Consider the following 26,125-nt stretch of genomic DNA (forward strand, 5'->3'; position numbering starts at 1 on the left):
TTCCCAAGGCACTTCAGTAGCTTTCACAAAAATACTTTTTTGTTTTTAACCAGGTGAAGCATATGCTTTAGAAGTACCGTGGTAGCATAATCAGAAAAGAGAAGACAATTTTAGGCTGAACACAAAATATCTCCCAATGTTACACCACTGAAGTGAGCAACTCTGAAAGACTGTGAACACGACTTAATTTTCTTCTTTGTAATTTTTTTCCATGATTAAGTTTCATGAAAGGAACACACACAATGATGTCATTTTTGGCACCCAGAAAAGTGCTAGTAGCTAAGGCTGGTGAGGCCTTGCATAAGTGGCAACTGTGGACCATTGCCAGAGTGATTCTGGGTTGAAACAAACAAAAGACACAAACCAGGAGGCTAAAGCATCAGCCTTTCCTAAGTCTATTCTGAAGTACAAATAACTTAAGGAGAAAAAAAGACATAATAACAAACAACAAGCAAAACACAATCAAAATCCATATTATAGTTTTGGGAGAAGAGACAAGTTCGCTCGTCTCCCTTTCTCATTGATATACTTCCTTCAAACCATACATCAGAAACCATAGTAGCTAGGAGACTTGATTCACGTAGTAGTGGAAAACAAGAATAGTAGATTCAGTGATGAATCTCTTATGGGCCTGCACAAGACCAGTGCTTTGACCGGATGTAAACAAGTCTACCCAGTAGTCACTCTGAGTGGTCCAAGAGCTCATAAGTTAATGCACTTGTCTCTGTTCTGTATCTGCTGAGTCCTCTCCATATGAAATACCTCTAGGTTTCCCCAGACTTGTGCTCTCCTGCCCTGGGGAAGCAACAATCCCATTTAATATGCTTTGTAACTGAGAAAGTATGAGAAATCAGACTCCCTGTGAAATTATTTCTTTTCCTCTAAAGTGCACCATTAGTGGGAAACAGGGAAAGGATTTTTTGGCAGGGTGAGGAGGTGGAGAACTAGACCCCCAGTTCTATCAGGGGCCTTTTCAGGCAGTCTGAAATTAAAATGTAAAGTTAGCAATTGCCTCTCATATTCTTCCAAATCCTACTGGTTCTAATGAGTAGTTAACTTCTTAGGAAGTGCCAAGTCCATCACTGTAATAGTTAGGATTTACCCAAAGTTGTCCGTCAGTAGCCATGGTGTCCCTGGAGGGAAGGTGGTGCTCTAGGACCATATGCAGCTGAGTCTGGGTATCCATCCGTGAGCAAGGCAGACACAGCGTCCGCAGAATGAACAGCAAAGACCTTTGCCACTAAAGGACTCAGTGTCTGCACAAGCCACTTCTGACAAGACGGTCTTTCCTCTTTACCTTCTCACTGGAGGTTGTGTTAGAAGCCTGTGTTTTTAAGGACTGTGGGGCCTTCTTCACCATCTTTTAACATCCTTGTGTGGCTTGGAGTTTGCCTGTATTTTATTCTAGAAGAACAAGCCAAACAAATGTTAGAAACAAATCTTAAAAAGATGTCTACCAGTCTCAAAACAAACAAAAAATGCCCCAGAGCTGAGGTTATCTCACTAAGGGGAAAATATCATACAGCAGATTCTGAAAGGTTTCTTCTTGTCTCTGTACTATCCGAGTTGCTACTGCTGTCGAGATGTTCATGGTGACCCAGTGGTCTGGGTCTGGCCAGAGAGAACAGGCTGTAAGTACCCGGCCATGTCTGATCCTATCATGGCTAAACTAGTCCATGGCGTTTCTGAGTTCGTGGGGAACTCTCTGCCAGGCCCAGACCCAGTGCATTAACTTTGTGAAGAAGGAGGCCCCCTTACCCTTTGACCCTTAGCATCTGGTCAATGGTGTCTGGGAGTGGGGTGCCGAAGCTCTCTGGGAGGAACAAGGTGAGGATGGCTGTCAGGATGGTCAGACTCCCCATGAGAATGTAGGGCAGGAAGCGGTCGTAAGCACCTGTGGCAAAGCAGACAGAGCCCCAAGCCGGGAGTGCAGTTTGACATGGTCTCTCTCCCTCCCTTTGTGTCCCCAGGACTCTAACAGGGATCACCTGCCTTCTCAGCCTCAGCATCTCCCAGTCTGAGCTGCCATATTGGAATCTTGCGCCTAGGCAGGTCACAGAACCCAGAGTTGGCACCGAGCGGCAACACCTCGATGCAGGGGATGGGTGCAGCCTGGGAGGATGGGCCTGGGCCATTTCTATTCCTATTTCCTTTTTATTGGCCGTGCTGTGTGCCATGCAGGATCTTAGTTCCCCGACCAGGGATCGAACCTGTGCCCCCTGCACTGGGAGCACTGGACCACCAGGGAAGTCCCTCTATTCCTATTTTCTAGCCAAAAATAAATAAGTTAATCAACAAATTAATTTAAAAAAACCCAATGCAGCCAAAAATTAATTAATTAAAAAAACCCACAAAACACCCTATTTCCTAATGCTGGGTTTCCAAGGAACTCAAGGTATGTGTCCAGGGATAGGAATAACTCCTCCACCTCTCCAGATGTGTCACAACCCACTCGATTTGTCTTCAGGCCAGATCAGAAGGTGTTTCTGCTTGTCAGGTCTATGTAGCATGTTCCCAAAGCACTCTGAGTACTCCCAAGGTGGGTGCCACCCGTCCCCAGAGATGTGCCAGCTAGGCATGTGCAGGGGGACAGCAGCTGCCATGAGGAAATAACTCTGAGAAAGATAAAACTGGGGCCCTATTACATAAAATGGTACGAGGCAGATCTTTGCACAGTGTAAAACTGCTGTGTTAAGTGCTTCAAGTTACAGAAATTCTCGGTTCATCAGACCTCTAGAATAGACATCTTTCCCTTCCTGTTCCTTATAAACTATGATTCCAAGAAGAAATTTCCCCAATTAGTACACTGGCTCCCTAAACGGCACTGCAATTTCTTAGGATAGGGGAATTACCTTCTCTGATGGAAAGCCTGGGAAGGCTAAAACAGATACAAAACCCCTCAACTGTCGTCAATTTCTAGCTGTCTATAGGTGGTTTTCCACATGAGCGCTTCCACCACAGTGCACCCAGACAGGAACCTTCTCCAGGCATAGATCCAGTATTGGATGGATCCCATTTGCTGAGTGTGCTTGCTTTCCTGTTAACAAGCCATCCCCAGGTCGCATTAAAGCCAATCAGTGCTTCCACCCCATCCCTCCTGTGTGCGCTCGACCCACGGGACTTACCAAGGTAAATGAAGTAGGGAGACAGGATGCTGCCCAGGCGGGATGCCGTGGAGCTGACTCCCACGCCCATGTTCCTGACCACTGTGGGGTACAGCTCGGCTGTGTACACGTAGACCATGGAGAAGGCAGCAGTGACTCCAAACTTACCCACCATCACCAGGATGGTAGCCAAATAATACAAGTCTGAAGAGCAAAGGGAAGAAAGTAGGAGAAGGCACCAACCCAAGGCACACTGCTACTAGTTTTTTGCCTGAAACAGACATACTTTCTCCCTGGGAAGGGTGGGGGAGGAAAGTTTCTATAACTTCCTATTGTGGGATAAGGGGCTTATGTCCCTCCAAGTTGATTACCGAGAGGAGGCTGGGACCTGCAGCTGTGTGAGGACATGCTCTTCTCCTCAGCCTAAAGACCACCAGAGTGAGCGAGCCCCTCAATAACCCAGAGAAACCTGCTCTCCAGTCCAAAAGTCATTAAAGACATGTGTGTCAGAGGGGTCAGCTGGCACCCCAGAACCTCATGCTGCAGGCACTGTGGAATTAACTAAGGATTTGTGGATGAATGGGAAGTTCAATTATAACTCACTTCATGCTTTCACTCCATGCAACACTTCACAGACCAGCAGACCCTCATGAATGATCCTTGGATCTCTCCTGCTCACTGTGCCAATGAGGAGATGCTGTGAGTGGCCTGTGGGTCTCCCTGAGCTCTGGTGTGAACCTCTACATACATTCCTGGGCTCCCAGCCATGCTGCAGTGGGTGCTCTTCCTGTGCAGAGTGTTGCCAGCCTCAGGGGCCCACAAATGATTACCAGAGGTCCCCAAACCCATGACAACTCTCGGTACCATGATGGACATGAGGATCCATAAACCGTTTTATGAATTTTCAGAGGGCTGCCTCCTACCCTTCTGTGGGATACCAAGATGGTTTTACAAATAAACTCCTGCTACTGGCCTGTGAGAGCCACGCCGTGGCCTGGCCCTGCCCTTTTTCCTCTCCTCATCTCTTACCAAGTGTGCCAGGCTCATTGCCTCCTCAGGGTCTTGGCCTTTGCTCTTTTTCGGCCTGAAATGTTCTGCTCCTAGACTTTCTCATGGGTTTCTCCATCGTTTCATCTGTTTCTGCTCGACTTTCCCCTCTTTAGAGCCGCTGTCTGTGACCACTCTATATAAACTAGCTCTCCATTGTCCTTCAGTGTCATTATTAAAGGTAACACAGTCTGTACTATAACAAGCATTTTATTTACTTGTTTGTTGTCTGTCTTCTCAACTGGAGTCTGAGCGCCAGGAGGGCCTGGGGCTCTGCCCGACTCCTTTACTTCTGCACCGTCAGCCCCAAGCACAGTGCCTCCCCCACAGTAAACACTCCACAGCTACTTACTGAATGAATAAATGACTAAGATGGGGCCAGGTTAAAAAGACATGGGGATGGCCCTCTTTCCTCCCCCTCACTCTGCAAATAAACACACACACACACACACATTAACTTGGGTAGCGTACAATCAACCGTCAGCCCCACAAGGTCACTCTCCCTTCTCCCCCAAAGCCCAGGCCATGATGACTGTCTGGTCCCAGGAGACACTTTCTCTTGACTTGTGGGCTGAGAACACAGATATGCAGGCGAGCTGTAATGGCATAATTTTATTCTCTTTATTAATTGGCTGAGACAGTATGGTAGAGACTGAGTGACTCAATGGATATCCCAGACTGCAGACATGTATGGTACCTACCTGGGGGCACCAGCTGCACGAAGAGAAGAACGCTGCCACCCAGGAAGAGGGCGGTGGCCATGGAATAGCGTCGGGGCAGGTGCTGCAGGAGCAGCCAGGCCAACACATATGCTGGGACTTCAACCACAGCCGAGAGGAAGCAGTTCAAATAGACATTCCCATGCAAGTTAGGAGTGTCAAGGGAAAGCCCAAAATAGCCCACTGATATGGTCATCCTGAAACAGAATGCAGAAAATAGCTGGAGAAGTGGCATCCACGTGCCTCCCAACCTGGACTTTTAAAATATAATTATTGCAGGAAATTCAAAACTATCCTTACCAGGAGGGCAGCAGATTTAACCCTGAGTCTTACTTCTTAGAAAGAAAGATAACTTCCCCCGAGACCAGGGTACCTTCTGGGTCAGAGCACTTTCAGAGCTTTCTAAACAAAGCGTTCCAGCAAAAAGACATATAATTCAGATAGATTCACTTTGTTGGAAAAAAAAAATCAAAAACCAAAAATACTCGAACCTGCCTTTCAGCTTTAAAAATCCTAAGCTAAAGCACTCACAAAAGCCTATTTCCCTACTCTCTGAACCTCCCAAATCCAACAACTGCAGAAGGAGCTAGGGTATGAGTAAGGAGGCAGATAGCAAGTGGGGTGTGATAAGACTGATGAGATAAAATAAGGAACAATCATTAGGTCAAACATTTAGAGAAAGATCCCTGGCGGACCCTCTGGGGCGACCAGCCAGGAAGAGGCTGGTCAGAAGCAGGTGACCCCAACCCCACCGGACTCGTGGGGAGGAGAGGGAGCTCCCAGTGGGCCATCTGCATGCCCCCCGCTGCCCCTGGCCTAGACCCTGTCCCCAGTAGGCATTCTCTCTATTGATGGTCAACACTCTTTGGCAAACCAGACCAGTATGAATCAGACTGTTTTTAACTCATCTGCAGGTTGAAACCACAGCTGGTACAATCAGGGAAAAGGGCATGTACAGGAGTCCCTGGGAAATCCAGAGCAGGAGGGGTGCCTGGGTGAACCATGGAAGGGTGACTCATCGCAGGCTGGCAGGTCTGTGGTGCAGGCTGAAAGCTGGTTTTGTTTGAGGCCGACTCAGGGGCGGTGCACTGCCCTAAGGGATCCCGTGCCATTCCTTGGAAATGGGTGGCTGGCTGCCAAGACTTGTTGACTCCAGCAATAAGCACTCTGAGATGAAGTCTGCCTTCCTCCCCCGCAGGCTCAGGTAGTCACTTGTAATCCCAAGGGTCTGGCCACTAAGCAAATGCTACCTAGGCACTTGGATGTGTTCCTTTTCTCTGGTAAATCACAGATCCCTCCCTGACACACTTGGTGAAATGCCTCGTTAGAAGGAACCTGACAAGGACGTGTAGGCCATGGCTCTGCCTCCAGGACAGTCTCCAAACATCCCAGAGGGAGGATGTCCTGCTTCCACATTTCCAGAACATACTTAGCAGCCTCTATAACTGAAAGGACACGGTGTCTTCACTTAGAACTTCTTAAAGGCCTCAGTCACTGTCTGATGCACAGGCAACAGGAACAACTAAACTAGGGACCCAATGTGAACAGCGATTTGCCTTCTGACCCGGAGGGATCCCCAAAGATCCCATATCTTCCCCCCAAAGCCCCCACAACAGTTTTCGTTCTCCTCTTCTGAGATTCCATTAAGAACTGGGACATGCCCACTTCTTTTATTGCAAGGCACATCCCTGCCACTTTCTGATGACACAGGCTTTCAATTCTGATCTGAGATGTCTGCAAATGCGAGGCCTGACAGACACTGCCAGAAGCTTTGTCTGGAGGCCTTAGGTATGTCTCACTTACGCACCACAGAATTATGGACATGATGGTGACCATCCGGATATTCTGGGTTCGGAGCAGATCCAGAATGCTGTGAGACTGCTGTTTCTTGGAGCTTAGGTCTTGTAGCTGCAGGAACAACATGACAAGGGTACGGGACGGAGAGAAGGTTGGAGACTCAGAGACCCAAGAACATACTTGAAACCCTGGCATCTTAGCTTTCTGCGTCTCCGAGTTGGGGAGTGTTTTATGTTTCTTGCTTGAAAAGAAGGGTATGTATAGTGACTATGTCTTGGGCTGCAGAAGGCTTCACCGGGCCTTGTGGATAACAAATTAGTGAACAAGAATGAGGAGGAAAAGTAAGTGACCAGCCCTTGGTGCGATGCAGCCAAGGAGGAGGCCCAAGCTGACTGCCCCCTCCCGGCAAAACCTCCAGCCCCGTCAATGGCCACATTCCAGGGAGGCCTCTGCGCATTCCTTTCCAAGGCTGGCTCCCGGCCCCTCTGGGTCAGAGAGAGAAACTGGCTGTGTAGTTTATTGATATTATATTTTAAAAGAATTAATGTTTTCAGTCCTCATACCATGTGGTTACTGGTCTACTTCCAAGGAAAAAAGTTTCAGATAGAAAAACAGGAAAATTGACCTCAGCTTCACTCTGAGTAACTTCCTATGAAATCTGGCACAGCCAAGGACATTAATAAACCACACATCTAAACACACTGGTGTTGCTTTCTTAAGCAAACCCAGTTTTGGAGTTTGTTTTTCCTGAGTTAGCAGTTCAACGAGAGGCCAACTTTTGACTTAATGGATCCCCTGGAATACCCTCATTTCCACAAAGATGCCAGTGGGACTTACGGTTTCATCCAGACTGACCTCTGCAAAGCTACAGAGGCCACCTCACTTAAAAGCCCTCCCTGCCACCTACCCCTCCCTGAGCTTTTGTGCACCACAGTCCTTCCTAGGATGTGCTGAGTGGGATTTGGTGCTGGGCCACCGCTTAACCATGAGGCTGGCAGGGCTGTCAGTGGCCAGCAGCTTCTTTGCTGCCTATAATAACCGGTCTCTCTTTCCCAAGCCCCAAGCCTGCATCTGCATGCCTTTGCGCACTGCGGTATGACTGACTGCTGGTGGCTGTTCTCACAGCCAGGACCTTGTCTTCCTGTCAGAGCAGGGACACACTCCAGAACCCCATCAGCCAGCAATGACAATTTCTAACCTCTTCTCAGAGGCATGAGACTGAGGAAAACCGCTTGCTGCAGAGGAGGTGGAAAGAGAGGGAACAGGAAGGAGAAGCAAGACCCAGGAATCAGGCAGAGCCAGGAAATTACTCATGGCGCGTGAGAACAGGGTTTGCAGAGAGGGGTGGGGTAGGGGGAGGGCGGATATCAAAAAGGACCTGGCTCCAAGACGATAATCAACAACTCCCCGCTGGTGGGCGGAAGGAGACAGGACATTTCTAACTCCAAATCTATTTTTGCTTCATACTTTAGGTACTTGTATTATTTTTTAAGATGAGAAACAACCTAAGGTGTAAGAAACAGTGATTTCCCAAAATGCCAATTCCACGAAAGACCTGTTAACTCATAAAGAGTTTTTATTATTAAAAGTAATGGTTCGACTGTATGATCACTTAGAAAATAATTATATAAAGTATGAAAACCTAAACTCCACGGAAAGGTGAAGGAGTTTACGCAGTGGGCACCTTCTCAACTTCTGAATTTTAACAGGACCTGCCTTGGGGGCAGCTGGGGCTTGGGCTGGGGAGAGCTGGGCTCCCGTGTGAAGGGAGGGCTTCAGGGCTGTGTGGTCCTACCCTGAAATCATGGTCACCGAGGCCCTCCCACCAGCTCCGGCATGGTGCTCACCTCACTTGAGTCAAAGATGGTTGAGGGCGCAATGATCCCATTGATTTTGGCAGCCCTGCGGATGATCACCTCTGCCTCTTTAAATCGGCCTTGAGAGATGAGCCATCGGGGGGACTCAGGGATGAACCTGGAAGTACAAGGAGCAATCTCACTGAGGCCTTCCCCTCCCACAGACCAGGTGGAGCATAAGTGGAGGTGGGAAAGGGGGTTTCAGAACCAGAGCTAGGTTTGAGGGATGTTTGGTGTTTCCAAACCAGAAGCTAAGAGGTGCACCATACTAGAGCCAGTAAGTGCGAGCTTCTGATTTCACTGGAGTACACAAAATTTAGAGGGGCCGACACACCATGATGGGATTCCTCCCCTGGCTGGCCGCCTCCATTTCTGAAGAGTGGTGGTGCCACCTGCTGGACACTAAGTAGACAGGTGCAAAATGGGCTCCTGAAGCTTGGCTCCTGTCATGGGCTGAGCCCGGCCCAGACCCTTACCCTGCCGAACTCCCTTGCTTGTGCCTGGCATCCACAGCAGCTTTTGCACTGGCCTCTTATAGCCTCTAGTTTTTCCTCACTCTCCCCCCTCCCCCTGCCCCACCTTGATTCATCCAATTGACTCTCCATAAGGCACTTAGGTGTTTTGAGACTTTATGGATCTTATTTTCTACCTCACGAGGTAGCCCCTGCCCTTAGGTCATAACTAGGACTCAGCTGTACCATCTCTGCTCTGTATCTTCTCCTACTATGCTCTGCAATGCTCTCACATCCAGGTGGACCAGTGATCTCACCATCCCCACCTGCAAGGGGCGATTCTCGCCTCAGCCCCTCGGCTGTGTTCTCTTTCTCCATATGGAACGGTCTCCTCTCTGCCTGTCCAACCTCTATCTTGGAGGCTCAGATGGAGCCTGGTTTCCTCCATCCAGCTACCCTGAGGACTCGCACAATGTGCTCCCTCTTCTCCCGGTGCCTCTGGCACGAGGGTGCGGCAACATACAACCAGAGCCAGGGCCTAAGCTGTCTTGTCCTGCAGTCTGATAGCTTCCTGGAGCTTATGCTAAACTCTATCGTCTCGCAGCTACTGCTCTTTCCTCTCCTTGCACTCCAATCAACCCAGCACAGGGCTGAGAACAAGTCTGTTGATGTCTTGGGGCTGTTTTGTTTTTGGCTTTTCTGAGTATGGAAAAACATTCTGAAACACCTTATAAAGACTTTAAATTTTCTGTCTCTGTGAGCCCAAATGGGGATTTGTGGGTTGCTGCTGCCCCCTAGTGAAGGCCAGATAGAAGACATCCTGCTGGTGGGCACCACCGGGCACAGGGCCACACACTCACCACCACAGTGGGAAGCACAGCACCCCCGGCACCGTCAGCGCCAGCAGAAGCATCCGCCAGTCTCTGATGAAGTGAGCAAACAGCGGCAGCAGCATGTAGCCAAATGCATAAAATATGCACACGCCTAACGTAGAGAATATAATACGAACTGACTTGCCAAGAATTTCTGTTCCTGTTCAAAACAAGGGAGGAGTCATGTTAGTATTTTAATTCCAGTTATTTCCTTATTAATCTTCTTGTGTGTAATTTTCAACATACAGATAAGAAAGCAGGCAGAATTATCCTGAAGCTTCCAAGCCCTAGGGAGGGATGGGATTCTGACCACCTGTTGCGGGTGTCTCCTTGGCGACAGTTCTCTCATGAAACTGTCATTACTTCCTGAAGCCTTTGCTAAAGATGCCACGTGAGGCCTCACTGAGGAAGGAGATTCATTAAAGGGGAAGTCACTATTAAGGCCACACATGCTGACTATTACGCTTTAAGGAAAAATATTTTATCAACTGTGAAGAGAAACAAATAATCCTTTTAACAATCAACCCAAGAAACCCAAAGACCAATAAGCTAGAGTTAGGTGCCTCTCAACAGTGAGACTGGCAACTTTTCAGTGAGAGCAGGCCAAAGCCCTGCAGTGTGGACTCAATTAAAACCCTGAAGGTCATGTGACTAAAGCCCACTCCTATCAATTCATTCTTGCCAGTCGATTTCACTGGCCACTGTGTTTTGCAGAAGAGGTAGTTTTCTTCCTTGGTGAGCCTGCCAATCATGGCCCTTGCTCCTCATGTCATGCCTCCCTGTTTCCTTAGCTACCCCAGCCCTGGGCAGAGGCAAGTCCTATTTTTAAGATCTTAGGTGAATTCCGGCTAAATGGCCATCGAGTACTAATGAGACCAAGGTGCCACACCTCGGGGGCCAGAAAAGAACTGGAAATCAGCAGTCAGGCTATTGGGCTGCTGGGGACACGAGGCTAGGCACTTGGCAGACTCAGTTTCCCTGACTACTAATTGGATTCATCAAGAATCCCTGGTCGGTGTTGCCAGAGACCACTTCCCTTGGAGGGGCATCACAGCTGTCTCCAGAAAGCGGGTGGTGGGATGATGGTGAAACACAGGATCAAGTACTCGACTCCAAATTGATGGCCATACCCAGGACAAATGCTGCCACGTAGTTGGAGATCTGGCCCATGCCTACAAGGAAAAACAGCATGGCAAACATCTCAAAGTTCTTCGAGAAGATCTGCAGGAAGCTGAAGCCAGTCTGCATGCCCATTGTCACAAACAGCACATTCTTCCGACCAAACCTGGGAAGGAAAGGAGTGTGACAGAGAACCAGCTGGGAGAAGGCAGCAGGAATGGGCCCCACCAAGAGGGGCTTTCCCCAGAGTCATTTCAGGGAGGGGTCGCGGACACTGCTGCCAGGGCAGCTGGTGCAGGTGCAATCCTGGCCTCTCAGTCCCTATGCTGTTACTCCCCTCCCCACTCACCAGGACCAATGTGCAGCCTGGGCACCAGGGTTGCCCAAAAGGCAGTGCCAGAATTAAGACAGTGATTACAAGGGATTGACACACATTCATTATACTTAAATTCATACATTCATCATTTATTATTTTTTTAAAAGAGCTAGTTTACTTTGGAGGATGATGGAGAAACAATTCATTATAAATGAAAACTGGTAAATAAAGGGGAAAACATTTGTCCTGACTTTTCTATGTAAACTATGGCGAACAGTTACCAATAACAGATGAGGGAGAGTATCATTTCATAAAAGCATTCCAACTATTAAATGAAACCAAAGTGATAAAACTAGAACATCATCATTTTACAACCTCCGATGAATGAAGAGATACGGGCGTTGTGTTTCAATGACTGCTAACATCATAAAGGGAGACACTTGAACATCGCATGACTCCTATAGTCTTTACAAAGGGGCTGAATCTGAATCTGATGAAGTCTCTAGATCCAGCTGCAATTTGCAAGAAATGCAGGGAAAAGAGAAATATGCTCAATTGTACCATAAGCATACAGTTAGCAAAATTCAAACGGGGAAATTCTACAGGTAGAACAGCCCAGGCAAAGAAAAGGATGGAGAATCCATAGGTTAAAGTAGACTAAAAGACATACAAAAATTTTTAAGTGGGCAAGACTAAACTTGTGTTTAAGGATGTACATTTGGATGATAAAACTACAAAAAACCCACAGGGAAGTGATTATTATAAAAGTCAGGCTAGTGTTTACTTATAGGTGAGGGAAGCTGTTGTCTTTGGGATGGGACAGATGGATGGGGCTTCTGGGTGGCCAGCAAAGTTCTACTTCTTGACTTGGTGGTATTTATATGGTTATTTCCCTGGAATAATTCATGAAGCCTCATTTGTTCTGTGTGGTTTCTGTACCTGTGTTCATTTTCAAATTTTAAAAAATGTTGGTTTTTTGGGATTTGTTTGCTTTTAAAGACAGTGACACAACAAGGAGGAACAAGTCAACCTAGTTCATTCAACCTAGCAGATTCAGCTTAAGTCTGCCCAGGGCTAGCAGACACCTATTTTCATTCAATGAATATTTATTTGAACATCTATTATATACTAGTCATTACGGATGTATTTGAATTTAAAAAAGACACTGATTTTGCCCTCAAGGAGCTTATAGTCTACAGTTGGTGAGACAGACAGTAATCATATTTTAATCGAACAACAACACTGCTGAATGTACAATTACACACTGGAACAAGAGCACTGAAGGAACAGCATCCTGGCCCACAAGGGACACAACAGAGGAACCTATCCTGGACTGGAGGTAGGGGCTGGGGACGTGGGCATTCAGGGAAGGTCTCCCTGATTATGGGGCACTGAGACCAGACCCAAAGGAAAAGAAGTTGTTGACAAGGGGGAGTAGGGGAGAGGGACCAAGCTTTCAACGATATTCACAGTACAGTGGGGGAGGCCAATATTAATCATATGGTGTCATCTTTTATTTACCAATTTCTGATAGGAACAAGGAACCAGGGTAATGTAAACTGGGGACCCTGAGGAGGCCGCCTGCGTGGTCAAGGAAGGCCACGGCACGCGGCTGGGGGGGGGGCGGGGGGGAATTCTTCACTGTGACTGTGAGAAGAGCATGTGCAACTGTGGCTAGAGGGGCATGGTGAACACGAAGGGCAGCTGTTCAGTAGAGGGTGGCAGGAGCCAGACTGCACAAGACCTTCAGCCACGGTAAAGAGTTTGCTGCTTCTTCCCATCACAACAGGGTTTTGTTGTTTTTGATGATATTGGCGTCTAGCAGATAGAGGCCAGAGATGTTCTAAACATCCGAAAATGCCCAGGATAGTCCTCCACAACAAAGCAGTCTCTAGCTCAAAATGTCAACAGTGCTGAGGTTGAGCAACCCTGACCTAAAAGGAGGCTCCCCTGCATTGTCCTGTAACAACAGTGCCCTGCACACCAACCAAGGTGAGGGCCCTTCCTACCCTGCTTTCCCTTCCCAAGGGCTCTCTGGATAGTAGGGAAGAGGAAGACTCAGGAAGCCCTTACATTGCTATAGTCCTTGGCAATCCAGGGTTGGGGCCAGAAAACACTCACGTTTTTTTAAAGAAATATTTGTCTATTTTTATTCTTTGATATTTATGCATAAATTGTACATTTGTAAAATATAGAAAAGCACAGAGAAGAAAATAAAAATCAGCTGCATTCTCTGATAGCCACTAACATTTTTTTCTGTTTTTTTAAATTGAAGTAGAGTTGATTTACAATGTTGTGCTAATTTCTGCTGTATAGCAAAGTGAGTCGGTTATATACACATAGACATTCTTTTTTTATATTCTTTTCCATTATGGTTTATCCCAGGAGGTATATAGTAGGTCCTATATAGTAGGACCTTGTTTATCCATTCTAAATGGAATAGTTTGCATCTACTAACCCTAAACTCCCAGTCTATCTCTCTCCCTCTCCTCCTCGCCCTTGGCAACCACAAGTCTGTTCTCTTTGTCTGTGAGTCTTTCTTAGACAGGTTCATTTGTGCCATATTTTAGATTCCACATTAAGTGATATCATACGGTTTTTGTCTTTCTCTTTCTACTTAATTCACTTTGCATGATAATCTCTAGTTGTATGCATGTTGCTGCAAATGGCATTATTTTGTTCTTTTTCATGGCCGAGTAGTATTCCATTGTATATATGTGCCGCATCGTCTTTACCCATTCTTCTGTCGATGGATATTTAGGCTGTTTCCATGTCTTGGCTACTGTGAATAGTGCTGCTATGAACATAGGGGGACACGTATCTTTTTGAATTATAGTTTTGTCCGAGTATATGCCCAGGAGTGGGATTGCTGGATCATATGGTAACTCTATTTTTAGTTTTCTCAGGAACCTCCATACTGTTTTCCATAGTGGTTGCACCAACTTACATTCCCACCAACAGTGTAGGAGGGTTCCCTTTTCTCCACACCCTCTCCAGCACTTGTTATTTGTAGACTTTTTAAGATGGCCATTCTGACCGGTGTGAGGTGGTACCTCGTTGTAGTTTTAATTTGTAAGAAATGCTCACTTTTAAAGTCTGTCAACAAAAGGTCAAACACACACATGCCTACAAAAATAGGAAATATCAGCTACTTCTTCCCAGAGTTGTGCCTCCCTTCTATTTCTGCACATAGAGGTAACTCAATGACGTCAGATAAAATGCTTTGACAGCCCAGGATTATTTTAATTGCTTTTGACTTTTTGGCTTATTCATATTCCAACAAGGAGTCCTATATAAAAACCTGATATTCTAGACAACTCTGGAGGGCATGAATCCACTGCCATTAGGTAATCTGTTTGGCTTAGGTTTTTTTTTTTTTTTTTTTTTTGCGGTATGTGGGCCTCTCACTGTTATGGCCTCTCCCATTGTGGAGCACAGGCTCTGGACGCACAAGCCCAGCGGCCATGGCTCACAGGCCCAGCCGCTCCACGGCACATGGGATCCTCCTGGACCGGGGCACGAACCCGCGTCCCCCGCATCGGCAGGCGGACTCTCAACCACTGCGCCACCAGGGAAGCCCTGGCTTCGGTTTTTGAATTGGCTCACTTAGGAGTAAACTGTCCATCCCACAGAGCCCTGGGCCTTCCAAGGGGGTGCAGACAAGCTTGAGGGGTGGTGTAGGGAGCTGAAGGTAGGTGCTGCAGCCAGAAGAGCCACATTTTTAGCTATTTCATTGACTGAATTTAAACGATTCTATTTAAAAGATGAAGTCTGCTGGCAAAAAAATGTTTAAAGGTTTGAGAAACCCTGTACTAGCCCTTCTGAAGACTAGGTGGTCCTCAACATACACACCAACTTTGTTTCTACTGTTTCCTCAGGAGCAGATCTTTGGGAACTTAAACACTTTCCTCAGGTAATCGTGGTATTACACGGCTCTGAGGCCAGCCCACAAAGATCTCCCTATCCCATGACACAGCTGACCAGAAAAATGCACTGAGCTTCAACTCTGTAACTGGGGTACCTCCTCCAAGTCTTTCACATGAAGGTAATTCCTCTGAGTCTCAGCTGCCACCCAACCCTGTGAGAGGGGGATTCCCACTACCCCTCTGGGAGGGCCTCTAAGCTCCGTCCAGGGCACGCCCTCCTCTCACTCTACACTGTTCCCAGGCAATCTCATCCACTTACGGGGCTTTGATGAGGGTTCTATCAACTGACAATTCCCGAACGTGTTTCTCCAGCCCAAACCTCTCACGGAGCACCCTATCCATACATCCAACTCCATACTCCATTCCTCCTATGAGACCCCTAAGTCTCATAGTTACCCCAAATTTAGCATGTTCAAATTGAACTCAACATCTTCTCCTACAAACATGGTCCCCTTCCAGAGTGCTTTGTCTTAGAGAAGGGTATCGTCATTGACGTGGCTGTGCAGGCCAGAAGTCTCCCTCCCCTCACTTCCCATGTCCAACTCACAGCCAAGTCCTGTGGTTTTACCTCCTACCACTCCTCCCCATGTCTACCGCCCTCAGCCTAGTCCAAGCCACCTTCATTTCCTGCATAAAGGACTGTGATAACCTCTTAATTGGTCTTTCCACAATCCTCCTTGTTTCCTTTCAATCCTTTCTCCACAACGCTATCGAACAACTTTGTAAAAATGCAAATCTGATGATGTCACACTCTTAAAAGCTGCCCACTGCTCTGTGACGAAAGCCCAGACTCCTGTCATCCGCTAAGCCCGGCCTGCTCTTCTGCTTGGGCCTCAGCCTGCCTCGCTGCTTTGTCTCTATACCACTCTCCGCACCCCCACCCCCCACCCCCCACTAACACTTTCTTCCAGTTCCTAAAGTGTGCTATGCCTTCGCTTGAGTCTAGGCTTAAGTACTCTTGGCTCTCTTGCCCAGAACACTCTTTCCTCTCTTCACCCCTTTAGCTAGCTAATTTCTACTCATCTTTCAACCCCCAGCACATGCTTCAATGCTTCACCGTCTCAGGTCTCCTCTGTCAGACCCTCTCTGAGCACCCTGTACTTCTCCGCGGTATCACTTACCACCACAAAGGATAACAGTACTTCCCTCAATTCTTTAATACATTCTGCCTTGCTAGAAAGCAAGTTCTAGAAGAGCAGGCACCTGGAACAGTAGTCCACACAAAACAGAGGATCAGGACTCTGGGCCCGAATCCTAGCTCTGCCACTTGCCAGCTGTGTGACTCTGGGCAAGTCATTTAATTCCTCTGGGCTTCATTTTTCCCATCTATAAACTGAAAATAATAATGCTTCCCACATCATAGGGTTATGAAGATTAAATTATTTGTTGTTTCTTTTCACTTGGTATACAGTGCTCATAAGAGTGAATGGCACATATTAGATGCTCTGTGTTTATTAAATAAATATAAGTAATCAGCTGATGCTTGCTGCTAAGTTAAGGGTCTGGGGAAGCAAAGGCCTTTCCCCTAAAGGGGTAAGTGTCTCAGGCTCATCTAGAATCATCAGTCAGTGGTCACAGCCTACTTAACTCTTTAATGCTCATTGGTGACTGTAGGAATTTGTCCCTTTTAAAAATCCGTAGATGACACTCTGGAAAAGACAAATCTAGTGAGAAATGCACATATTTCTTATGAGGAAAGACTTCTCAAGTAACGACATTAGTCCATAGATGCAAACATGCCAAAACATCACTTTGCATGTCTGCTGCAGGATAAAATGGCTGTAGTCTTAAGGCAGGATGACATTCTCACCCTGAACTTCTCTATTAGAGACTCCCCCTGCTGGGACGATGCTGGGACTCCTCTCCACTGGGTGACCCAGTGTGGCCAAGGACCTTGCTGAAGGCTGCTCTTCTTGCCATGGGCTTCGCTCACAGACCCTGAAGCTCTGGGGTAACAAGACACAACATAATAAACCTCTCTGAGAACACCATGGAAACTATGGAACTGTCTTCCCCAGAAAAATGCTCACATACAATTTCTAAAATTCTGTATGGGATTTCCAGAGGAGATGAACTCCCTAAGCCATGGACTTTGAGGTAAGAGCCTTGGAATTACACAAATAACCTGCTTATGGGTCAAAACAGCACACTTCCTGATTGCTGAGAAATGCCATAACCACAAGCCTGTTAGATAAAGGGAATCAGCCCTGTGGACATAAGAGTTCTGCCCATCACACTGCCGTTGGCTAGTGAGACCTCTCACCTTGAGGAAAGAGCAATGGTTTGGGGAACACAGAGGCAGCCACCTATGGAATGCCCTAAGATCTACAACACAGCTGACATGCGTGTGTGTGGTGTCTCCCTCTCCTAAGCTTGAAGATGCCAAAGAGTTACGCTCACCTAGGGAAGGCGAGCAGGCAGTGCAGAAGTAAGTTGTGGCATATTTCCTGGTCAACTGGATCATGTGTACACTCGGCTGAGGTTGTTTCACTCAGCAAGCATTAGTGAGAGGAGGTTGCTGGCTCTCTTTACTTGGTCTGGAGTCTATACTATAGATGTGCCTTCACCTTTTTAAAACACACAGCCCTGGGCTGAGAGAACACTACCTTGCTCTGTGCTGAGGTGCCCTGCAGCTGCAGGAGTAGACACCCACCTTACCTGTCTGAGAGCTGCCCCGAAATGAAGGAGCCCACCAGCACACCCCCGAAAAACAAGGAGACCGTGAGCGGGGCCTTCCAGTCGTCCTCACACACCAGGTTCCACTGAAAGAGGAGCAAAGGGATGTATCACTCACTTCTTTTTAAAAATGTTTTAAATGTAAGGCTTCTTGGAAAATGGAATCAGAACATCCTGCATCCCTGCATGCTCTGTTTCCATTACTGTAAGGGTGTGTGAGCTCACTGAGGCAGGCGATGGCTCATCGGGCAGCAAGGCAAAGAGCAGGTTTCCCCTCACAGGGAGACTGACCATCCTGTTTTTCACAGCTCTTAGCCTCATTGTTTTGCTACCAATTTGAGACAGGGAGACAGGCTGGGAGCAAGTACTCTGCCCATGTGCCAACCCAGGAGGAGGCGAGGCCTTTCACGGTCGCTTCTAAGGACCTGGGCTGAGGCTGGGGCTGTGGGTGGGGCAGGGCACCCTTTCAGTGGGGTTCAGGTCATTGGCAGGGGTGGCATAGGAGTGGTTCTGGAGCAGGGCTCTGCAGCTCTAAGGGTCAAGGCTTCCAGTGAGGGACTGAGGCCAGAGGGCCTGGTATGCACCATCTGGATCTGTTCCTTCAGCTCTGCTCAGGCTTCAACTCTGGGCCAGTGACCCCTGGGTCCTTCTGCTGACATTTACAGCTGGGATCCCTGATGCTGTGCCAACACTAGGCCCAATTACAGCCAAGAGCTCTGAGCTGGCAGCCAAGAAGCTGGGTTTTAGCTTCTACTCTACTGTCAACTAGTTACCCAACCTCAGACAAGATTTTTCCCCTCATTGTGCCTCAATTTCCCCATTTGTGAAACAGTGATGGGGGTGGGGGGGGAACAGGCTACAGTTCTTGAGGTTCCCAGTACCCAGTGTAGAGTTCCATCTCTAGTTAGCACGGAAAGAGGTCTATGGGCATGGGGAAGCACCTGAACACTCAGACATTAGGTTGCTCCAGCCTAACAAGGGCCAAAAGAAGGAAGAAAAACCAAAATAGGAAGCTTGGTGGTCCCCAGAAAAATGTTTCCCACAACAGAGAGGTGGTGCTCAGTAGTAACCAAGAAGGCCGCCTTCTAGGGAATTTAGACCCTGGCTTGCCTGGCACCAGGCTGCAGGCCTGCCCTCCATGGGGCCTGCTGGCTCCCAGGAAGTGTGCGGCTTCCAAGAATAAAGCATCTCTTCCAGGCCAGGGTCAGAGGGAAAAGCAAGTCTGCTTTTCGGCCCTGCTGGGCAGTGTGTGCACAGTGCCTCCAGGCACCTCAGAGGGGGTCAGAGGGCAGCCCTTAGGGTGGACACAAAGAACCCCTGCAGCTGATGATAAGAGCCACATACCTGGCTCTCCACTCTGGAACAAGCATGCACGCTGGATGGACTGAGAATGGGGTGGTGATCCCCACTCCAGGAAGAGTTGGGGGTTACCGACTCCTAAATCTAGAAGAAGGCCAGACTAGCAGAAGACAAGCAAGGAGCACCAAGGCCCAATCACTCAGGCTATGGCAGCCTTCCCACCTCTGCAGCCTCAGCCGTGCCAGCACCCAGATACCATCTCCCTTCTAGGAGGGTGAGTGCTCCTAGGGCAGCCCCCATCCAGACAGGGCTGCCGAAGTCAGGATGGGAGTAGCAGGGGAGTCAGAGCTGAGGGACTTGGTGATGGGGTGCTAGCCTCTGGGGGTGTTAGGCAGAGCTTCAGGACCAGACTATGCCTATTGCTGCTCTTGAATATGATGTGATCTATTCCCACCTAGCATGCGCTACTTTTGTAGCGACAGAAATAAAAAAAATGAATAGAGTCAGTAGCTGCTTCTCAATAGGTCTCTCATGAGGGTCGGGGACTGATATGGCTGTGCTAGACTAGAAACCCACACGGGCTTCTGCAGTGAGTTCTGGGGTGGAACCCCACCCCCTCCCCACGTCAGGTCTCCCAATATAGGCTTCTAGGGACTTCTGGACTGGCAAGGCCAGGTGCCACCTGGAACCAGGTCAGACTATGCTCTGCAGGAGACAAGGTGACTGTAGTGCTCATCTTGGAATAGGTCCCCAGAGCATCTCTCCGGCTCCTGTAGCCTCACCACCACCACTTGGTCCAACTGGGCTCTCTATCCACTACTGACATTTCTCAACAATTCTCACAGCCTGGCTTTGGGCCCTCCAAAAGCAAGCATGGGTTAACACTTCTTTCCTCCTGGCCACAAGGGGCCTGTGAGTAGGGTCAGGAAAGATAACAGGTCTCAAAAAATGAACAGAAGGGCAGGCACGGGCTAGGTCCCACCCAGCCAACCCATCCACTTACCTGTCAACCACCAGATGGAGTGCAGTGGGCTCTTGGACTTGGCCTGACTCCTCCTTAAGCGGGCGGCAGGTGGAGCAGGGGGTGATGAGGAGCCCATAGAGTCCAGGCTATGTACCCCGGGCTTGTTGTGTTTATAGAGGAATGTAGTATTTCTATACTGAGCTCCTGGCTTGGCAGCTGTGACTAAAGCAGCTACAGACCAGCTCACTGATGCTGCCACTTGGTACGAAGGATGGGCTATACTGGCTGATGATAACAGGGATCAACCTTAGAACTAAATGTGTAGGTTTAAGATTTAGGTCATGAGTCTAGTATCCTTACCCCTCAGCTGGGTTAGCTATGAAAGCAGGCGCAAACTGAAAACATCTGGGAGTAACCCTTGCAAGGAGCCTAGACTTGCCACCCTTCCTGGTCAGAAATGTGCCTTTCTAGTGGTGGTGTCTTCATGGATATATATGTGTACGTGTGTATATCTATATCTATATCTGTATCTATATCTCAGAGCTTTTCCAACTATATACTTTAGTTATGTACAGTTTGTTTTATGTCATTTATACCTCAATAAAGCTGTTAAAATTTTTAAGAAGAAAGAGAAATTGTGTCTCTTGTACGCAGTATGTAATTGGTGCTACTTCTCAGTTATGGGAAGTAGAGAGGTGATATAGTTCCCTGGGACTAAATGTCCTTACCTGTGAGTTGGCTGGAAGAAAAAAGAGGTAGGGCCTGTGCCCACAGGGCAGAAGCTCTTCCCAGAGATGTACCTAGGCTGACCGCATCAACGGTCAAACACACTGGTAAGCACTACCTGTTACTGAATGCCATGTATTCTACACACATTTCATTCTGCCTCCTGCTGCAATTAACAGTGAATCCTTGCCCCAAGGCTGTCAGGGCAAGGAGAAGAAGAAGAAAAAGAATTTGCTACCATATCCTCTACAAAGCCTGGCAGTGCCCTGCAGAGGAGAGGCTCGGTAGCTGTTTGGTACCTATGTGAGTGAGTGAATAGATGGATAAAAGGACAGTCAACCTTCCGAACCATATTATCCCTTGGGTTTAGTCCTTGGGCTTGGCTGCCCAAAGCCCAGATGAACCCTGAGCTTCATTCTCTAGAACAGATTATTTTCCTTTCTCCCTCACACCTTCTCTGTGACAACTGTCAGAACTTTGACCCAGGATGTCGGTTCTCAGCTAGCTAGAGAGACAATCAATCTGCCCACTCATGGCCAGATGGGTCTGTTGTGACTGCACACACACAGGGCCCTTCAGGGACCCAGTAAGTGGCTTGCCATGAGCTGCAAAGGCAGGGAAAAGGGTCTGCGCTTTCCTAGAGTGAGGGAAGTCAGCAAAGGCATACCAGTGAGGCACAGTCTCCAGGTCCTTTTGGTCTCCCCACCCCAGAGTCAGCCCGGGGCCTGCCTCCCAGGTTGATGTGGCTTTTTCTTCAGGTGGACGTGGAGATAACAGTGGGGTCTCTCCTATTTTCCAAGACTACACGCGCATAAGGCTGATGGAAAAGCTGGTCCAGAAAAAGAGGTTCTCTAGGACAACAGGGAGTAAAAGTGTTGCGAAGGGTCAGGGCAGGGGGCTTCTGGGAAGCAGAGGCTGGCAAGGAGCAAGGGGACGCAGAGGACTGCTGGGTTTTGGCTGAAGAGACCCCACGTCATGGGTGCCAGAAGAGTTAGAAGTTTCTAAAAGAACCTTTCCGGCCACAGGCTGTGCTATGGAGACACCAAAAAGCAGGTGTCTCAGACCCAGGTAGCCTGAGAAATCACCCAGGTTCCCCGAGAAGGAGGCAGTCCTGGGCCAAGAAACACTCAGGTATTGGAGCAGCACTGCACAGTGGGGTGGCTGATTCCCCAGCACTCCAGGGGTGACTGAAGGGCTAGAGAAGGGGCTAGCCTAGAAGCACATGGACCACCAAACTATTCCTGAAACATGGGAGAACCACCTTTCTCACCTCATAAATAGTGTCCCCTTCTTTCTGCCAGTCCCAATGCCTTGTTGCAGATCCACGCAGGGGCAAGCCCCAGTTTGTGGAGTGGGGGATTACATTTACTTTAAAATATTCCAGTCAGTGCCTTTTAACCACCACTAAGTTTCCCTTCTATAAGTTAAACTTGTCCTTTTCTTCTTCAGTTCTCACACTTTAGAGATTTCAAAATTATTCATTAATCCATTCAATAAAAATTTTCCTGAGTACCCAATCTGTATCCAGCATCAATGTTAGGACTTGCAGGAGATACAGAGATGTTAAGTCTACCACAAAGTTTAGTACTACATGTGCACACATTAACCTCAACAAAGAAAAAAAATCAAACAGGAGACCTGAGGTTTTCATTTTCTGCTGAAAAACATGAATGGGGGCTTCCCTGGTGGCACAGTGGTTGGGAGTCTGCCTGCCGATGCGGGGGGCGCGGGTTCGTGCCCCGGTCCGGGAGGATCCCGCGTGCCGCGGAGCGACTGAGCCCGTGAGCCATGGCCGCTGGGCCTGCGCAACCGGAGCCTGTGCTCCGCAGCGGGAGAGGCCGCAGCAGTGGGAGGCCCGCATACCGCCAAAAAAAAAAAAAACATGAATAGGAATTCAATACCAGTGTACTTACAAACACTTCTATGATTTGGGGCAAAGGGCAGTCTTGCAGACATTTAGCAGGCACAGGACTAGCTGCAACGGTCAGCAGGCCAGGTCCAGGTTGAAAGAAAATGGGCCTTCGAAAAAAGGAGCTCTCAGAATGTTAATGCAACAGCTTCCAACAGTGACTGTTCACCAGAAGAGAACAAGCGGCCTTGAACTTAAAGTCTGGCGTTCCAGCATCCTCTAACAAAGGGCTAAGTAATATATTAATCTTGCCTCCCTGCAAAGACTGACAACCTGAAAGTAGGTGAAAGGGCACATAGCTCTTACAAAACTGTGAAGACAGCTAAAGAAATAGGCTAAATATGTAAGAGGAAAGGCTGACATTGGCAGCAACATAGCTCAAGGACCCTTCTGGAACAGTTGGCCTTTGGGAGCTCATCAGTGCCATCACCACTCTCAGCCAAAGGCATGATGGGGGCAGCAAAGAAAGAGCAAATGACTAGAGTAAGTTGGGGACCACAGGGGTTAGGGAAAAATCCTAAGAAATGCCATGAGCTACTTCTGACTTCACTGCCTTTTCTTCCACAGGCAGCCAGAAGCAGAATTTGCAGGGACTTCTGAGTCATGGACTGTGGCTTCCCCTCTGTGTTCTCTCCCTGCAGTCTGAGGAACAGCCTCTACTTTCACAATGCTTGGCCTCCAGAAGGGTGACAGACTGGCTTCCAGAAGGGTGACAGACTCACTTGCGAGGCTAGGACCAAGGATTTGTGATGACTGGAAGTTTTCATACTCCATGCACTTGTCAGCCACAAGTCACAGTCAGCTACCTCCAATCAGTACCTCTTTTCTCAAGTAACAATGCCTCAGGACACTGGAATGATGTCACTTGCTCAGAGATCCCAGTGGGGCTCTTCTCTTACTCCTACTACATACATGTGGAGTAAGGAGGCACAGATGCTGGGGACATCAAATGTCCAAACATACAAAAAACAACACACACACACACACACACACACACACACACACACACACACACACACGTCTGTTGGGGCAGCACTCAAGACTCCCCTGAAGGGTGACAACCCCCAGAAGCAACACACACAGGGTCTCCAGAACCCTTGTAAGCCCCTTTCAGGCTCAAGTGGGGTTTGCTGCCATACCAGGACCTGTGCACCCTGCCCTTCAGCCTCTTCTCTGTGAACTCTGCCCTCCTGCCAGGTTGTTTCTTGCTGTTCCAGACTTTGCATCTGCTGAGCTCTATACCCCAGACTCACTGAGAAGCCTCCTCCTCCAAGAAGCCTTCCCTAATCCTTGAACCCCTGATCCTGACACTCAGTGAACCCGGGCACCCTGGAGCCTATAAAGGAGTGCTCTTTTCAGTGTCCTGCTTGCTCAGTTCTGCTGAGACTACAGGGAGTTAGAGTGCCAGTGTCGGAGTATGATGCAAAGCACATCCACATGCATCAATAAACATCACATCATACATCCAGCTTTAATGATTGCAAGGTCACCAGGGGACAGACAAGGCCACCCAAAAGGAAAATCCAAGGGGCTGGGGCATGAGAAAGGTTTTCCCCCTGCTTCCTATGAACTAAGGTTGTATGCTTTAACTAAATCTGGCTAATGACATTTCCTTAGAATACCCTAAAACATTCCAGGTCAACAAGTCACCCTGAATGGATCTTCAGATGCATGAATCCTTAAAGGCTAGTAACTAACCCTGAGCAAAAGGTAAGCAATTCTTTACGGGGAATGACCAGACAGTCATTTAGGGGTGAAGGTGGGTGGGGAAGGAGTAACTGGGAAAAGGAGCAAGAGACAGTTTTATAGCCATGCTTCCTTTAACTTAAAAAGTTTGAGAAAGTAGAGGGGCATTTCCCCTATCTCTGAATAGATGCCAAAAGGCTGGAGGAAAAATGGTGACAGCTCCTTGGCCCAAGCTCTAGCTCTAGTCCTCAGCACTCCCACCCCCATCTAAAGTCTCTGACTACTCAGAATCTTAGAGTATCTACAAGGAGTCGCCAGGGCCTTCTTGGCTTCCTCTCTAAGATAGCTAACAGGATGGGCGGCCAGCCTGACACCCGTGCTGCGATGTCCATGATCTCTCTGGAAGTCACCACGAAAAGTTCTCCGGAGCCACCTGGCTGGACGATGACCATCGCCAGTGTGTAGTGAGTCGCGGAGAGGGAGTGACAGCATCCAGCGCTCACCTTGGCGGGTGGAGTGCACGACCTTTAAGACTGTTAAGGTCCTGCCTACTCCCCGGTCCCAGGCCCCGGACGCGGATTTGGTACCCACCTCGGTCACGATTGTGGACAGGTAGATGTCCCGGTTGAACTCCCAGCCATCCAGGCAGCCCTCTTGCTCCAGCTGCTCCAGGTCCACGTCGCGCCCCGGCTCCAGCCCGAGCGCCGAGAAGTTGACGATCGTCGCGAGCCGGTAGCGGCGGCACCTGTGAGGCACCTCGCGGCCGTCCTGCAGCTGCAGCGGGAGGCTGTGGTTGCGCCACACGCTGCTCAGGTTCGCTGTGTCCGGCACCCGACAGTGGTGCTCCGGGGTCGCCGACAGGAACACGGACGACAGGCCGTTGAAGCCGTTGGGGATGATGCTGGCGCTGAGCAAGAAGAAGACGAGGCGCTGGAAAGGGCCCCACTCGCCCAGGAAGGCGGTCACCTCGTCGTAGTCCCGCATTCCGCCCTCAGTTGCCCGCGCCGCGCGCGGCCGGGGGTCGGAGGACGCGGAGGCGCGCGGGGGCGGGGCGGGGCGCGGCGTGCGCGTGCGCGTGCGCTGTGGGCCCCCACTGCGCGACCGAGCGAGAGGCGGACCAGGGAACGGCCCGCCGATTGAACGAGAGCGTAAGCTTCTGGCGCCGCCGCTGCAGCCCCGCCGAAGCGACCGGCCTTACATAGTGCGCAAGGCCGGGGCGGGCTCTGGGCCTGAGCCTCCAAGCCCGCCCAGGCCGCTGGTGGTGCGGCGCGGACGGGGGCGGAGCTGGGCCGCGCGTGACTCGGGTGGGCGGGCCCGGGCCGCCGCGGGCACCTGGGGCTCGGACTCGGTCTCTGCTGCCGCGTGGAGTCGGCCTCGGCGGGCCTCGGTGGGCCTATCCTTGAGTTTACATCCGAAGGAGCCCTGGCTGGGCTGAGGAAGGCCGCGAGACTCGTGACCTCGGCGGCGTTTGAGGCCGAGCTCGCTGGCCCAGCGCGGAGCCCGGGCGAGCCGGAAGCTAGGCTCAGGTATTAAAAATACTGCATCGCCCCCCCCCCCTTACCGAAGCCAAAAGGGGCACTGTGACTGGCCCAAGGTCTCGTTGCTAGTTTAGTGCCCTTGACACCGCCCATGTTTGTAAGAGTGACCAGGATTATCT

At 49.2% G+C, this 26,125-nt stretch overlaps 1 protein-coding gene across 3 annotated transcripts; it reads right to left on the reverse strand.

The window, feature by feature from the left end:
* SLC22A5 (solute carrier family 22 member 5) lies at positions 1-25,452 on the reverse strand (the record flags this gene model as incomplete). 3 transcript variants are annotated; one of them, XM_082837196.1, is made up of 10 exons in its annotated part: positions 1-1,404; positions 1,759-1,894; positions 3,126-3,308; positions 4,853-5,067; positions 6,678-6,778; positions 8,515-8,641; positions 9,836-10,007; positions 10,978-11,132; positions 17,867-17,970; positions 25,060-25,452. In XM_082837196.1, 10 exons carry the CDS (start codon positions 25,450-25,452, stop codon positions 1,317-1,319), a joined length of 1,674 nt encoding a protein of 557 aa, XP_082693322.1. In that variant the 3' UTR covers positions 1-1,316. The 3 variants fall into 3 exon arrangements, with proteins under 3 accessions (XP_082693322.1, XP_082693324.1, XP_082693323.1); XM_082837198.1 differs by having other exon boundaries at positions 24,991-25,452; XM_082837197.1 differs by lacking the exon at positions 1,759-1,894 and having other exon boundaries at positions 1,301-1,404.
* Between the last annotated feature and the right edge of the window lie 673 nt (positions 25,453-26,125).

The sequence above is a fragment of the Leucopleurus acutus genome (genome assembly GCF_964270905.1).
Source record: "Leucopleurus acutus genome assembly, chromosome: 3".
Lineage (NCBI taxonomy): Eukaryota > Metazoa > Chordata > Mammalia > Artiodactyla > Delphinidae > Leucopleurus > Leucopleurus acutus.